Consider the following 15,149-nt stretch of genomic DNA (forward strand, 5'->3'; position numbering starts at 1 on the left):
CTACCAATATGTTCCAGCTGCTCTGATTCACTGACCATTTAACATATTCTGCTTGATTTCCGCAAATCATGGCAGAAAGAAGATCCCACGGAATCACAGATGATGATCTCAAAATAGTTCTCACCAAAGTATGAGACCACTTGAAACCTTCAAAATGTAGGTATTTCGAAGAATGCTGAAAATATCATGGACAGAACACGGAATACATAAAGATGTCTTACAAAATATGACACCTTCAGCTACCTTCAAAACCCAAATTTGACCTTAACCCCCTTCCATACGTTCCCCTTCTTAACACATTCCATACGTTCCAAAAAAACTCAGTGTTGAAAGACATCAACTTATACAATTCTGTTTAATGTTTTGAAAGAAATTTAATAAGAAGATCTATTTGGTTAACATAATTAGGATATCTGCAGTTAAATGAAAGATATTAAATAAACTGTATTACCTCTGGTGCTTCTCCTACTATCCATTTACAATCGGGACTGAAGGCTTCAGGACCGTTACAAAGCCTATCAAGAACGACAGTACCTAAATATGGTACTCGTTTGAGAAGTTGTTCTAACAGTACGTGGAAATGATCCCAATCTTCTGGAAGTTGACGCTCTTTGCTGCTGGCTAAAAAAAACAGAAAGTGCAAATTACTGTACAGTAACTTTTGTTTTGTTTTCACTAAAAATGAAAAGTGTATAATACACGATTGTTGCATGTGCTCTTGCCTCATTAGGACTCTTGAACCTTAGTGTACAAATGTAACACTTACTACATTTTGCCGCTTGGACCTGTAAACTGGTTGGAGTGGACCGTTGAAAGCGATGAGGGCATATTTAAACGATGCCAGATGTTCGGGATCAATTGGAATATATAATCTGAATCATGAACTGTCCTACCTAAAGACAAAATTTTTGATATTTCTCTGACCACTTAAAACCTTCATTTTTTGTTGTAACACAGTTGTTGTTTCTAAGTAAGTACTGATATTCTTGCAAAAGCGTACAATAAGCGGCGTATAAATGTAATAAATAAATAAACTTTCCCTGGGCTTGAAATTCCCAACTGATATTAACGAGGTAGAGGGATTTGAAAACTTATTCATGTAAACTTGAAAACATGGCTTGTCTTTTAAGTTTTGCATATAGCCGCTTAGAGGGCGCCACCACTAAAATTTGTAAAACGTAACCTCAATCTTTTATTGACATAAATCGAGAATTTCATTGCGATACAACAAGTCGTGTAGATACAGTGAATTTTTGAAATTAGCAAGTCGGTCGAAAAATGGATCTTAGCCGAGAACATTTTCGAGCAACAATTTTTTACAATTTTCGGAGAGGATTATCCCAACAGCAATGTCACGCTGAAATGGTTTCTGTATTTGGGAATAAAGCATCACACCAGTCAACTATTTCCCGCTGGTATTGCGAATTTCGACGTGGTCGCTCCAGTCTCAGCGACGAATCCAGGCCAGGTCCACCGAAAACATCAGTCACGCTGCAAAACATTGATGCGGTTCGTCAGTTAATTAAGTATGACCGCCGTGTAACATAGCGGAAGATAGAGCCATCATTGGGCATTTCAAAGACTTCGATCCAACAGATCCTACATGAAGAACTGGGTGTTAATAAGTTGGTTTGCCGTTGGATCCCTCATTTGCTCACAGAAGAGCAAAAAGCGGCTCGCGTCAATTGGTGTCGAAAAACATTGGAACGGTTTAACAAAGGAAGCTCAAAAAACGTTTATAGTATTGTTAGTGGCGATGAATCTTGGATTTACTCCTACCAACCGAAAAATAAACGCCAATCCGCTGTATGGGTGTTTCAAGATGAGGAAAAACCAACAAAAGTGATCCGTCCTCGAAGTGTGTCAAAGAAAATGGTCGCAACTTTTGTGTCAAAATCTGGTCATGTGGCAACAATTGCTCTAGAAGATCGAAGAACGGTTACTTCTGATTGGTATATAACCGTTTGTTTACCAGAAATTATCGCGAAACTCCGAGAAAGCAACACACAACGGCGAGTCATCCTACATCATGACAATGCAAGTGCTCACACTGCCCAAAAGACAATCGAGTTTTTGGAGCGTCAAAACATCGAATTGTTAAACCATCCACCGTATAGCCCCGACCTAAGTCCCAACGACTTCTTCCCGTTCCCAAAAATCAAGAATTCAATGCGTGGGTGGCGATTCCAGTCGCCAGAAGAAGCCATCGATGCCTTTAAAACAGCCATAGGTGTCAGCGAAGACTGGAATAACTGTTTTACCAATTGGTTTGAACGTATACAAAAGTGTATCGATCTTGGTGGGACATATTTTGAAAAGCAATAAAGTAGTTTAAGTCTATATATATTTTTTGTTTTTATGGCTATATGCAAAACTAAAAAGACAACCTATCGTATGTGTTTTTATGGTATGTGTTTTTATGCTAAAAAAGTAACAATATCCCTTTTGCCTAAAACAAGAAAATATACGCAATACAGCTGGGTTTTATACTACATATTTATATAATTTATGTAAAATTAGAGAAAATCTATTAACAACATATCGATTAACAAAACAAGATATGCAGATAGTAATGATACGCCGAACACGCATCGACACTCAGAACCGTGAGAGTTTCACAAATCGCGCAGATTTCCCCACTCAGTTCCACTTCTCCGAAACAACACAGGCAGAGGGATATTTAAGGAGGTCCCAAGCAGAGATCAGCCAGTCTTGAAGCGACAGCTCTGGGCTCCACAACCAGCCAAGCGAGGTGAGCTAGGCAGGCCGACCTGAGTACCGAAGCACCGTGTTGAAGTGATCTCGCGCTAAGGCAGGCCAACTCGAGCCGCAAGGTGTACCGTGGTGAGGTAATTTGTGGCTCATAAGTAAACGGTGGCAAGCGTGGTGAGCGAGCTCCCGATAAATTTATATATTTGAATAGCGTGATTGTTTTGCAAACTTACACTGTGCTGAGGTGTAAGAACATTTCATATTATTGTTAATTTTGCTCTTCTTTTTCAGACGTCTAGCCGGAGGAGGACTTCGCTGCGACGAATAGAATAATATTTTATTTTTTCTTTTGATCTGTAAATAATTAGACCGAATATATTTATTTTGTTTTAACCTGTGTTTTACTGAGTATATCGTCTTAGAAGAACTAAACAAAACAAACAGTTTCTGTGAAAAATATGGACTACAAATGAATATAAAAAAGACCAAATACATGATATTAATAACAAAGAAAACAAATATACAAACGAACATACATTTGGGAAATGTACCGATAGAAAGGGTTGATAAATACAAATACCTAGGAACCTGGATTTCAGACAATAATGATCAAACAACAGAATTACGGACTAGGATAGAAATAGCAAGAAATGCATTTGTAAAAATGAAAACAACTCTCTGCAACGAAGACCTTAGATTAGAACTGAGAGTAAGAGCTTTGAGATGCTACGTGTTTTCAATACTGCAATATGGACTTGAGAGCTGGACATTAAAGCAAGAACACATAAATAAGCTACAGTCCTTTGAAGTGTGGTGTTACAGGAGGATGCTTAGAATAGCATGGACACAGAAAAAAACTAACACGGAAGTATTGCCAGAAATGGACAAAGAATACGAAAAAAGTTAAGAGGAGGAAGGAGTATGGAAAGAAGGAGAGTGTCATAGTTGAAGAATTTAAGGGATTAAATGCAGTTCTATAGAACTCTTCAAAGCAGCGGTGGATAGAGTAAAGATAGTAATGATGATATCCAACCTCCGATTACCAGACGGCACTTAAAGAAGAAAGGACGTAGGGAATCTATACTATGCATTCCACAACAAGTCAATCTATCTAGGTAAAGATCGACACATTTGGTTTCTAGTACTCAACACGTTAGTAAAAATGAAGGTAGGTAAAGGCAGTTAAAGAAAAACAATTTATGAATAATGTACAAGTCACTTACCAGGTATTCTTCCATCTTCATAAGCAGGTTTGGCAACAGGTTCAAATCCACCGGCCAGAAGTCTACCTCTATTTTCTCTCAAATAAACATGTCCGTCCAGATCTCTTAGCACTAAAAACAAATAGTGATATTATTACTACTCTAATACAGAATCAAATATGTTATTCAGAAGAATAGCAAATGATATGTTATTCAGAAGAATAGCACATGGATGGGCAGCATATGGATCTTTTATATCTCATGCAGTGACATGCGTGGAAGTCAACAAGAAATGTGTGATATCTTTAATAATTTATATACCTACTAATAGAAATCTTATAACTAGAGATCTACTGGCAGTAAATTAATAAAAAAGTTGACCGAAACTGGTTCAGTAAAGGATTTACCCAAATCAAGTAGCAGAAAAACTGAATCAACTGAAAACAAATCTTTAGATTAAAAGAAAAGAAATGATGGTTCAGATTTGATTACAGTACAGAGCCTCTACTATGTGTTTATAGTTCAGGGTAATAAGGATTTTCTCAGGACACTCAAAGATTCAGGTAGCTGACTACTTTTTTAGTTATTGTAGACCTATAGGAAGAAAACCTACCTGTTTCCTGCCTAGAGTTCGCGTCCGTTTTTTAATTATTAACAATTTATTGCAAAAATCACGATTTTTTCGATTTTTTACACCCTATTCAGAAGCTAAACAGTTGACATAAAACTACAAAATTTAATTTTTTAGAACATTGAAAAACCTTCAAAATACCGGATTTGGGTTTCACCCAAAGTTGGTTATTTTGGTACTTAACAAAACCTCAAAATTTGAGACGGATCCATTAATTAGTTTAAAAGTTATTTTATTTGTTTATCCCAGAGACATTTATTTTGCAATAACATAAGACAGAACATAATGAACATTGGGCAATTCTGAGTATGCCAAACGAAAGTAGAAGACTGATAGTACCAAAATGTATTAAAAAAAAGAATGTGTGTGTACTTTGTACACGCGTAAGAAGTTATACTTCTATTATAATATAATCTAACTTCATATTATGATTTCAATGAAATCAATATACCTATCTACTTTAAACAGTTTTTTTGTATTGTATTTAAATATTAAACTAATTTTAGAAAGAACAAAAAGAATACCAAAAATTAAAATAAAAAAAGGATAAGACTTTGTCAGGATTTGAACAGGGGACCTCTCGATACCTAGGCGAATGCTCTACTGATCGGCTACCACGGCTTTTGTATTCAGTGGATCATATCTCGGACATAATTACAATCTCGGTGACAGATACTTTAAATGAAAATAAACATTTTCAATAATACTTATTAATAGGAAGACAAATCCACAGACATAAAAATTATAATAAATATATTTACTAAAAACAGTAATAATATATCCTTTTAATCAACTATTTATAATGGGAAATAAGCCACAATTTTACCAAAAAAAAAATATTTATTAACGTTTCGAAGCCCAAATCCGGTTTCGTTGTCAAAATACAAAATTTTTATTAAATATTATAAAACCATTTGCAAATAATAATGACACATTTATAAAAAATACACAACATTTTTTAAACAAATTAACAAATATTGAATTTAATCCAAATAATATTTTAGTAAGTTTTGACATAAACAGTTTATTTACAAATGTGCCATTAGATAAAACTTTAAACATAATTAAAACGAAGTTAGAAAATGATAATACATTGACAACTAGGACAAAACTAAATGTATCAGCTATAATGGAGTTATTGACATTATGTACTAATAATACCTATTTTCAACTAAATAATGAATTCTATAAACAAAATTTTGGTCTAGCAATGGGCTCTCCTTTATCTCCATTATTGGCTAATATATTTATGCAGGATTTCGAAACTAATATCATTTCTAAACAAAATTTAAAACCCACAGTATGGTGGAGATATGTAGATGATGTGTTTTCAATATGGCCTCATAGATCAGAATTGTTGGATACATTACTGAATATTATAAACGATCAAGAAGAGACAATAAAATTTACAATGGAAAAGGAATACAATAACACTTTGCCTTTCCTCGATGTTTTAGTCTCAAAGAAGGATACTGGATATGAGACTCAAGTGTATAGAAAACCAACACACACCAACAGATATCTCAATTACAAATCAAATCACAACATCAACGTTAAAAAGGGAATCATTAAATCCTTATATGATAGAGCCAAAATTACTTGTTCTAACGAAAATTCATTTTTAGAAGAAAAACAATTGTTAACATCTGTTTTATTAAAAAATGATTATCCTTTATCGTTTATAAATAAGGAATTGACAAGATTAGATCGAATGGAACAGAACAACTTAGAACGGGATCCTACAACATTCACAAGAAATAATACGAGGAAAATAACAATACCATATATAAAAGGACTATCCGAGAAACTTAAAACGATAGGAAATAAATTCAACATTTCAACAACATACAAAACAACAAACACATTGAGATCTATTCTATCTAAAACTAAACCTAACAATGAACAAGAAAGAACAAAGAATTGCATTTATAGAATACCTTGTGAATGCGAACAATTTTATTTAGGTGAAACATCAAGACCATTAAACGTTAGAATAAGTGAACATCAGTCTTATACTAAAAACAGAGAATTTGATAGATCTCAGATATGTCAACACGCATGGGATAATGAACATAGAGTTCAGTGGAGAGATTCAAGTATAGTCCTGAAAGAATCAGATAGTAAAAAGAGAAAAATCAAAGAAGCGGCTCTAATTATGCTAAATGAAACCAATTGTGTCGCAAATTCCTCGGTAGAATGCAGTAGGATGTGGTTACCCATACTGAAAGAGGAAGTCAATAGAAAGAAAATACCACGATTAGTAAGTCAATAACATATCGAGTTAGTACAAATTTTATATTTTAGTATTACTTATTGTATATCTATGTAATATTAATATTATTTATAATTTAAACATATTAAAGTCAGAATTTGGTATTAGTTTTTTGAAGGTAGATTAAATGTAAGACCAAATACTTACGATGTCGGGATAGTATCACGAGGTTTTTTCCTGGTTTTCCCTCGTGATTTACTATGGAATCTATAACGCGAGAATTTTACTGTCATCGTTGCATTTGGTTGTCTTTTTAAAGACAGATCACATGCTATGATTTTTTTGCGACGGATATTCTTGAGTTGGGATTGATTTCATGTAATCGAATGAACTATCTTTTAGTAAAGTCGTCCCAGGAACGCAACTCATAAATATTGGCGATATCATTTTAAAGTCTTCTACTTTAAAATGTATAATATACGTCTGAATTGCCAATATAAATGAGTCAGATTAAATAAATTATTAGAAGAATTTTTTTACTTAGCAACAACATGTTTGTTTTATTTTAATAGTATTTTGTATTTTGACAACGAAACCCAATTTGGGCTTCGAAACGTTAATAAATATTTTTTTTTTTTTTTTTTTGGTAAAATTGTGGCTTGTTTCCCATTATAAATAGTTGATTATAAAAATGCCACAAGGAAATAGCTTCAGAACAATATATTCTTTTCACGCACACCTTATTTGCGCTACATAACTTAAAAGATGTAGCGACTATTTTTTAATACCATACTGTCCGTGTGCGCATGCGCCGGGAAATGTAAAAATTCACCCTCGTGCCTAAAGAAGTATAACTTCAAAAATATAAAAACATTAATCAATATACATAATCAAAAATCCTAAAGCCAAATTTTTGAAATTTTGTAGTTTATAAACATTTAGAATAACTTGACAAATATTGTCCGTAGGAACAATCTTTTTATATATTCGGAAAGCTAGTATTTTAACACGAATTTTCAAATAAAAAAAACTAGCCTGGGTTCATTAGGGACAAAGTTAGCCATTTGTTTTTTTTAATTCACAGCTAATTTGTTTATAATAATTAAGGAATTTCATTGATGCCATTTTAAATAATGGGATTTGTATTTTTTGTTAAAAAATTTGCATAAACATTGTATCTTCACGGCACCCTCTACGATTTTTCAAAATTGTAGTTCAAACGGTTACTAGGGGGAACTTACGAATCCACCGAGTTAAAATACCGAAAAAGCAATTTCAAACTAATACAATTTTCTGTATCTTAAGATCAACTCAATGGATTTTCATCTTTCTTTTTTTAATTTGTATGTAATTTCTAAGTACATTACAAATATGCAATTTGTTTATAAATTTATTAATTAATAATCAGTCTAATTTGTTTAAACAATTCTTGAAAAAATATTGATTTACAAAAATCTATTTTTTTAATCATAGTATCATTAATGATCATACAAAAAGTTAAAGTTCACTTTAATAAATAAATTATTTTTATTAGATAATTATTTATTGAGGATAATTTATTTATTAAAGTATACCTTAATTTTTTCTATGATTAATAATCATAGTCTGATTAAAAACATGGATTTTTGTGAAAAAATTATTTTTTCAAAAATTGTTTAAACAAATTAGATTGTTTATTTAGATAGGTTAATAGATTTAGATAGTTTAATATCAAATTGCAAATAGACAAATTACATATTTGTATTGTACAGAAAAATTACATACAAATTAAAAAAAGAAAGATCAAAATATATTCAGTAGATCCCGAGATATAGAAAATGATAGTAGGTAGTTTTAAGTTGCCTTTTTTAGTTTTTGAACTCGTGCATTTGTCGGCTCCCAGCTCCCCCTTCATTTACCACGACCAGTCACCAATTGAACTACATTTTTAAAAATTCGTGTAAAATGCCAGCTTTTCTAATATGTAAAATGATTTTTTCTACGGACAATATTTTTAAAGTTGTTCTAAATGTTTATAAACTACAAAATTTCAAAAATTTGGCATTAGTATTTTTGACTATATTAGATATTTTTTTTATCTTTTTTAGTACATTTTGATAGTATCACTTTTCTACTTTCATTTGACATACGCAGAATTGCCTTATCTTCATTATTTTCTGTCTTATGTTATTGCAAAATAAAGGTATCTGGGATAAACAAATAGAATAACTTTTAAACTAATTAATGGATCGGTCTCAAATTTTGAGGGTTTGTTAAGTACTCCAATACACAACTTTGGGTGAAAGACTAAAGTTCTAAATTAGTTTTAGTAAAAGTTATTAACAAATAACGATTTTCACTTATTTTGCAGTTTGCGTAGCAACAAATTAACTTTTTAACTTTCAAAAATCGACATTTTGAAGGTTTTTCAATGTTCTAAAAAATTAAATTTTGTAGTTTTATGTTACTGTTTAGCTTTTGAATGGGGTACAAAAATCGCGATTTTGGCATTAAATTGTTATTAATTGGGCAGGAAACAGGTAGGTTTTCTTCCTATATCTGATCTTTGAGTGTCCCTAACATGGTCTATTTCCAGCTTATTACCCTGGAGTATTATACGTATTTCGGAATAACCGTTTCCTCATCGGAGCACCTGGGTAGAGGCACTGAACTGAAATCAAATCCTTTCATCCTTTCCGGGTAATTATCAAAATAATTACCAAACATGCTACTAGCACCATCTATGAATCGAAAGTCAAATATGTCAGGAAAAAAAATTCCTGATGGGATTCCATGGATATTACAGGAAATTATTTGTTAAAATTATTATCATGGTGAATGACAGGACGTGAAATGCAATTTTAAATTTCCCTTGTCGAGTATTTCGCCACTCTGTTAAGCTTTATTTTTCCAACTTAAAAAGCTCATTGGATAAATAATTTCGAATTTTATTTCCTGACTTATTTGACTTTCAAATCTTTAGATGTTTGTGTCCTGTTAGAAGACGATCCGCACTTGAGTACCTATTAGACAAATGGATGGTATTCCATCCATTGAGTACTAGACGAATCACACAAGATCTAGTGCATACATAAAACTCACACTGTATAAGGACTCCAACTCAACATACGATAAATATTTTATTAAATAAAAAATATGAAAATTCAGTATAGACACTGTACTTCATTATTACCTGGTAACATGGGATCCAATGCAGGAATAGGCTTAGTGTGAAGAAAATAATGTTCTACAGCATGAAGAGGCACTTTAACAACAGGTTCAGACAATCTCCCTATTCCCCTTGCCCAGAAACCAGCACAGTTGACAAAGTAATCACATTTGATATGGCCGAGATCTGTTTCAACACTTGATACTTTCTGGTTAGTGTGATGAATCTTCTTAATAGCACAGTTTTCAAATACTTTTACACCTAAGAAAAGACACAAGTTTAGAAATTACTTATAATTATATACACAGCGTGGCTAGAGTTTATCTTAGACAAAGATCCTGAAACAGGTCGATTTTTATTTTTGAATGCCGATTTTGATATCGGCATCGGATAAATGCGATGCAATGCCATTTCCACATGCAAACAATCCTAACCAGAGCTAACCTAATCCCAGTTGTAAGTACCGACCAAAAGTACTGAAGTTTTAAGTACCAGTACTTATTCAAAGTGGAACTAAGTATAAGTACCAGTACCAAGAATAAATAAGTACTTAAGTATTTCGGTTAATTACTACTTGAAAACAGTAAATTTAAGTACTAAGTATTAAGTAACCGATTTGTGTACTTAAGAACCTACATTTAAAATATTTGGTACTTAAATATCGAGTTCAAGTACCTACAAGTACTGACACATTTGTTCTAAGTATTTGTGTAAAAGTGAAGAAACTCATATATAACAGAAACATTTCATTGAAATTAAGAATTAGAACACTTAAATATTAGATATTTGCAGTACTGTTGTATGAAATGGAGTGGTGGATGTTTAAAAGAGGAACATATGAATAAATTACAATAATTTTATCAAAAGAAAAATAAATGAAGATACTCAGAGTAACGGGAATATTTTATTATAATAATATTTATTTGTTTTAATTTTTTATATTTATATTTGAAAACAATGAAGAATATTTGCAGTAATCCGTAATACTTAAGAACTTTTCGTGAAGGGTTTAAGTTCATTTCGAGTACTTAAGTACTTTTAGAGTACTTAAGTACTTTTAGAGTACTTAAGTATTTTTTATTTTTTAAATTGCAAGTAAAAATATACTTAAAACAAATTTAAGTACAAGTATTTGTCGGAATACTTAATAGTTCAAGTACCAGTAGACGTATTTTTTGGAGTACTTAAATGTACTTAATAGACGGATAGGCAGCGCTGAAAAATCTCTTTGAATTTACTAAAGCTAGACTTTTCACAGTTGATTACTGTGAGTGTGTAGAGAAACATACTGCGGTCGGTCAAGCGAAACGTAGAACAGGGGTTACTAAGAGGGTATCAAAGTTGCTTTCCTACGAAGGTAATTATTTCCATTTACTAAGGCTGAAAATCAGTACACATATTCTAAATTAAATATAAATAAAAGTTACTACAGTCGGTCAGCTGTATGACGGGACAGAGCCGGTCGGTCGGCCCCAATAGTCGATTGAGAAAATGAAGCATTTTGGCTCGCAATTTTTTCGTCCAGCATGGATTTACTTGAAATTTTCACAGAAGGTAGGGAATAGTCCAAGGATCATTTTCTATATCATGCCGCTATCATACGCTAAAACCTCGGGGGTGGTTGCCACCCCATCTCGGGGGTTGGGAATTTTTTATTACATTTTAACCATGTAATTCGATGGACAAGTTGATTCTAAGAAAAATTGTTTTTTACATTTTCTTCGTAAAACTAATATTTTTCGAGTTATTCGCGCTTGAAAATAACATTTTTTCGACGAAAAAATCGACTTTTTTCGGGTTCTTTGAGAATCGGGTTTTTCCCGAAAAAAAAAAAAACTGTACATATCAAAATTGTATCTTTTAGTAACACAAACCAAATTCTTTTCCAATAATATCTTTAAGACCAATACAAACCGAGATACGGCATGTTAAAGGTTAGCTTTTTTTGTCAAATGCATAATTTGAAATATTCAAAGCCAAATAATGGGAAAAATTTGCGTTTTTCGAGGAAAACTTAAATAATCTTTTTTCATGTTGTTCTGAAGCTATTTCCTTGTGGCATTTTTATAATTACGTATTTTTTATGGGGAATAAGCCACAATTTTACTAAAAACTGAATTTATTAACGTTTCGAAGCCCAAATCGGGTTTCGTTGTCAAAATAAATCAATAGTATTTTGTATTTTGACAACGAAACCCGATTTGGGCTTCGAAACGTTAATAAATTCATTTTTTAGTAAAATTGTGGCTTATTCCCCATAAAAAATACGTAATCTTTTTTCAAGTATACAATTAGACCTTTCAAAAAAAATAACAAAAAGTTTCTAGGATGAAAATTAAGCGACTTACATATAATCAAAAAAATGTCGGTCCTGCTTTTCTCTACGAAAAAATCAGTGAAAACAATCCCCTAACTACCTTCCTAATTCAAAATTGGTCTTCACTTTTCCTTTGATACCCTCTCAATAATGAGAGCCCTTAAAAATGATTTTGTAGGATTTTTAAAGAGCTATAAGACTGTGTAAATTGAATTCCGTAAGATGCCTTAGTTTTTAATTAGGGCGGGTTTAAAGGGCTCGAATAAGGGGGTGTTTGCTGGTAAATAGAGGTTATAAACAGCTATACCTGGCTAACTATTCACTGTAATGAAAATCTATGCACAGAGTAATTTTAGTCATTAAAAAAACTACAATTTAGTAGTTTATATTTTTTTTCATATCTTCAGTATTTTCAGAGATATTTTGAAGTAAAAGGTGAAAAATATTAAATTGCAAAAAATCAATTTTTCTTTAAACTCCAATTTTTACAAAATTAGGCATTTTAAATAGGTCAAACTCCTTGAGTGTATTGATAATATAAATATAAAAGGAACTACAGAAAGGTGAAGACCAATTTTGAATTAGGAAGGTAGTTAGGAGGTTGTTTTCACTGATTTTTTCGTAGAGAAAAGCAGGTCCCGAAATTTTTTTGATTAAAAGTCGCTTAATTTTTATGCTAGAAACCTTTTAATATTTTTTTTTTGAAAGAACTAATTGTATATTTGAAAAATGATTATTTAAGTTTTCCTCGAAAAATGCACATTTTCCCATTATTTGGCTTTGAATATTTAAAATTATGCATTTGACGAAAAAAGCTAACCTTTAACATGCCATATCTCGGTTTGTATTGGTCTTAAAGATATTATAGGAAAAGAATTTGCTTTATATACAATTTATCTAAAAGATACAATTTCGATATCTACAGTTTTTTTGATTAAATGCATATTTTTCGAGGTACATATTCTCAAAAAAACCCTCTAAAAAGTAGATTTTTTCGTCGAAAAACTGTTATTTTCAAGCGCGAATAACTCGAAAAATATTAGTTTTACGAAGAAAATCTAAAAAACATTTTTTTCTTAGAATCACTTTTTCCATCGAATTACATGGTTAAAATGTAATAAAAAATTCCCACCCCCGAGATGGGCTGACAACCACCCCAAGGTTTTAGCGTAGATAGCGGCATGATATAGAAAATGATCCTTGGACTATTCCCTACCTTCTGTGAAAATTTCAAGTAAATCCATGCTGGACGAAAAAATTGCGAGCCAAAATGCTTCATTTTCTGAATCGACTATTGGGGCCGACCGACCGGCTCTGTCCCGTCATACAGCTGACCGACTATAGTAACTTTTATTTATATTTAATTTAGAATGTGTGTACTGATTTTAAGCCTTAGTAAATGGAAATAATTACCTTCGTAGGAAAGCAACTTTGATACCCTCTTAGTAACCCCTGTTCTACGTTTCGCTTGACCGACCGCAGTATGTTTCTCTACACACTCACAGTAATCAACAGAGAAAAGAGATTTTTCAGCGCTGCCTCTTGGTCTATAAGTACATGTTTTAAGTAGTGTCGTTTATCAGTACCGCAGCTCTGATCCTAACTTACCAGATAATACAGTGTTTTCCTGGCAGATAAATGGGCAGACGAGGACTAATACAGTGATCACCAAGTTCTCCAAATCTTACATCTCTAGATTTTTTCTGTTATTATTTACAATCAAAGGTTTAAGTAGATAAACCACAAAATCTACAGGAGTTGCAAGAACAAACTAGAGACAAGTTAATAGAATTACTCCGGAAGTTACTAGTAGTGTACAAGAAGAATGTGTTCGACGATTTGCTTATTGTCAAGACACCGGCGGATGGCATTTTGAGCATTTAATTTAGCTGAAAGTATTATGTAACAGAAATGAATGTCGACTCGATTCAAGTTCTCTGTTTAACCCAGGTATGATAATACCAAAAGGCACCGCTAGGAAAATATTCCAATTTGCGGTTCAGAGAACCTGTATGAATCGAGTCTTTGTACTCTAATACAGAGTATGGCATTATTAAAAATAGAAAATCTACGGTTTCGTTTTGATTTAAATTTGTCTCCTGCCATCCCCCGATAGTACTATTTCTAGGTCTACCCGTTGTCAAGGAGGCTCTGCAGAAAACAAATTTACACCAGCACGTCCGTAGTTTCTCGGTATAAAATAAAACTATTTATACCGCAGTATGGTTAAAACGCCCTCTAACGGGAAATAAGTGAAATGAATGTCGACTCGATTCAACTTCTCTGTTTAACATAGGTAGATGTATAACCTCTGTAGATTTTCTATTATGTAATAATTAATTTAGTATTGAAGTTCGTTTATTGTAAAATTATTATATCCTTCAACTAACTTAATTTTTGTTTTCCCTGTATAAGCATTAGTAAGTTAAGTACGATACTGCTGAATACATTATTAAAGGACCTTTCAAATAAGGTATTACCGTTATTACATTACCCACATTTCAATTTAAAAAAATCAAAGATGTCACCCTGTCAAAACTGGTGACGTCATCATGTTCGCACATTATTAAAAAAATCGACGTGTTTCAGGATTTTTGTCTAAAATAAACTGCTTGCAAAATAATTAATTCGTTCTTTAATTGAGCCGCGCTCTCTATTATATACCTAACAAAGTTTTAATGGTTAGAATTTATTAAAAAAGTAACTAACCCATATTTTTGGCTTGTGCCATCATAGATAAACACGTTTCATATGGGTCACCAACTCCGTCCCCAGGAATCCAGAGTCCTCCAAGGATATCTTCAGTGTTTAACAGCGGCCATTTGTCTTTGCATTGTTCTGGTGTTAATAATTCACAGTCTATGTCCCAAGATCTATAAAATATGCCACGAATATATCAAGATTAAAGAATATTACTTTTAAAATTA

The 15,149-nt window shown here is 32.3% G+C and overlaps 1 protein-coding gene across 2 annotated transcripts in view; it reads right to left on the reverse strand.

The window, feature by feature from the left end:
* LOC114330263 (pyruvate dehydrogenase phosphatase regulatory subunit, mitochondrial) overlaps positions 1-15,149 on the reverse strand; it is a 294,720-nt gene that overhangs the window by 250,530 nt on the left and 29,041 nt on the right. For both annotated transcript variants that reach the window (XR_007700863.1, XM_050662019.1), the window contains exons 3-6: positions 14,932-15,095; positions 9,930-10,166; positions 3,936-4,046; positions 452-621 (exon numbers count right to left, since the gene is read on the reverse strand). Coding sequence is in view for 1 of the 2 variants with exons in the window: in XM_050662019.1 (XP_050517976.1) it covers positions 452-621; positions 3,936-4,046; positions 9,930-10,166; positions 14,932-15,095 (682 nt within the window). In the remaining variant the exon portion in view is untranslated. The remainder of the gene's footprint in view (positions 1-451; positions 622-3,935; positions 4,047-9,929; positions 10,167-14,931; positions 15,096-15,149) is intronic.

The sequence above is a fragment of the Diabrotica virgifera genome, chromosome 9 (assembly GCF_917563875.1).
Source record: "Diabrotica virgifera virgifera chromosome 9, PGI_DIABVI_V3a".
Taxonomy (NCBI): domain Eukaryota; kingdom Metazoa; phylum Arthropoda; class Insecta; order Coleoptera; family Chrysomelidae; genus Diabrotica; species Diabrotica virgifera.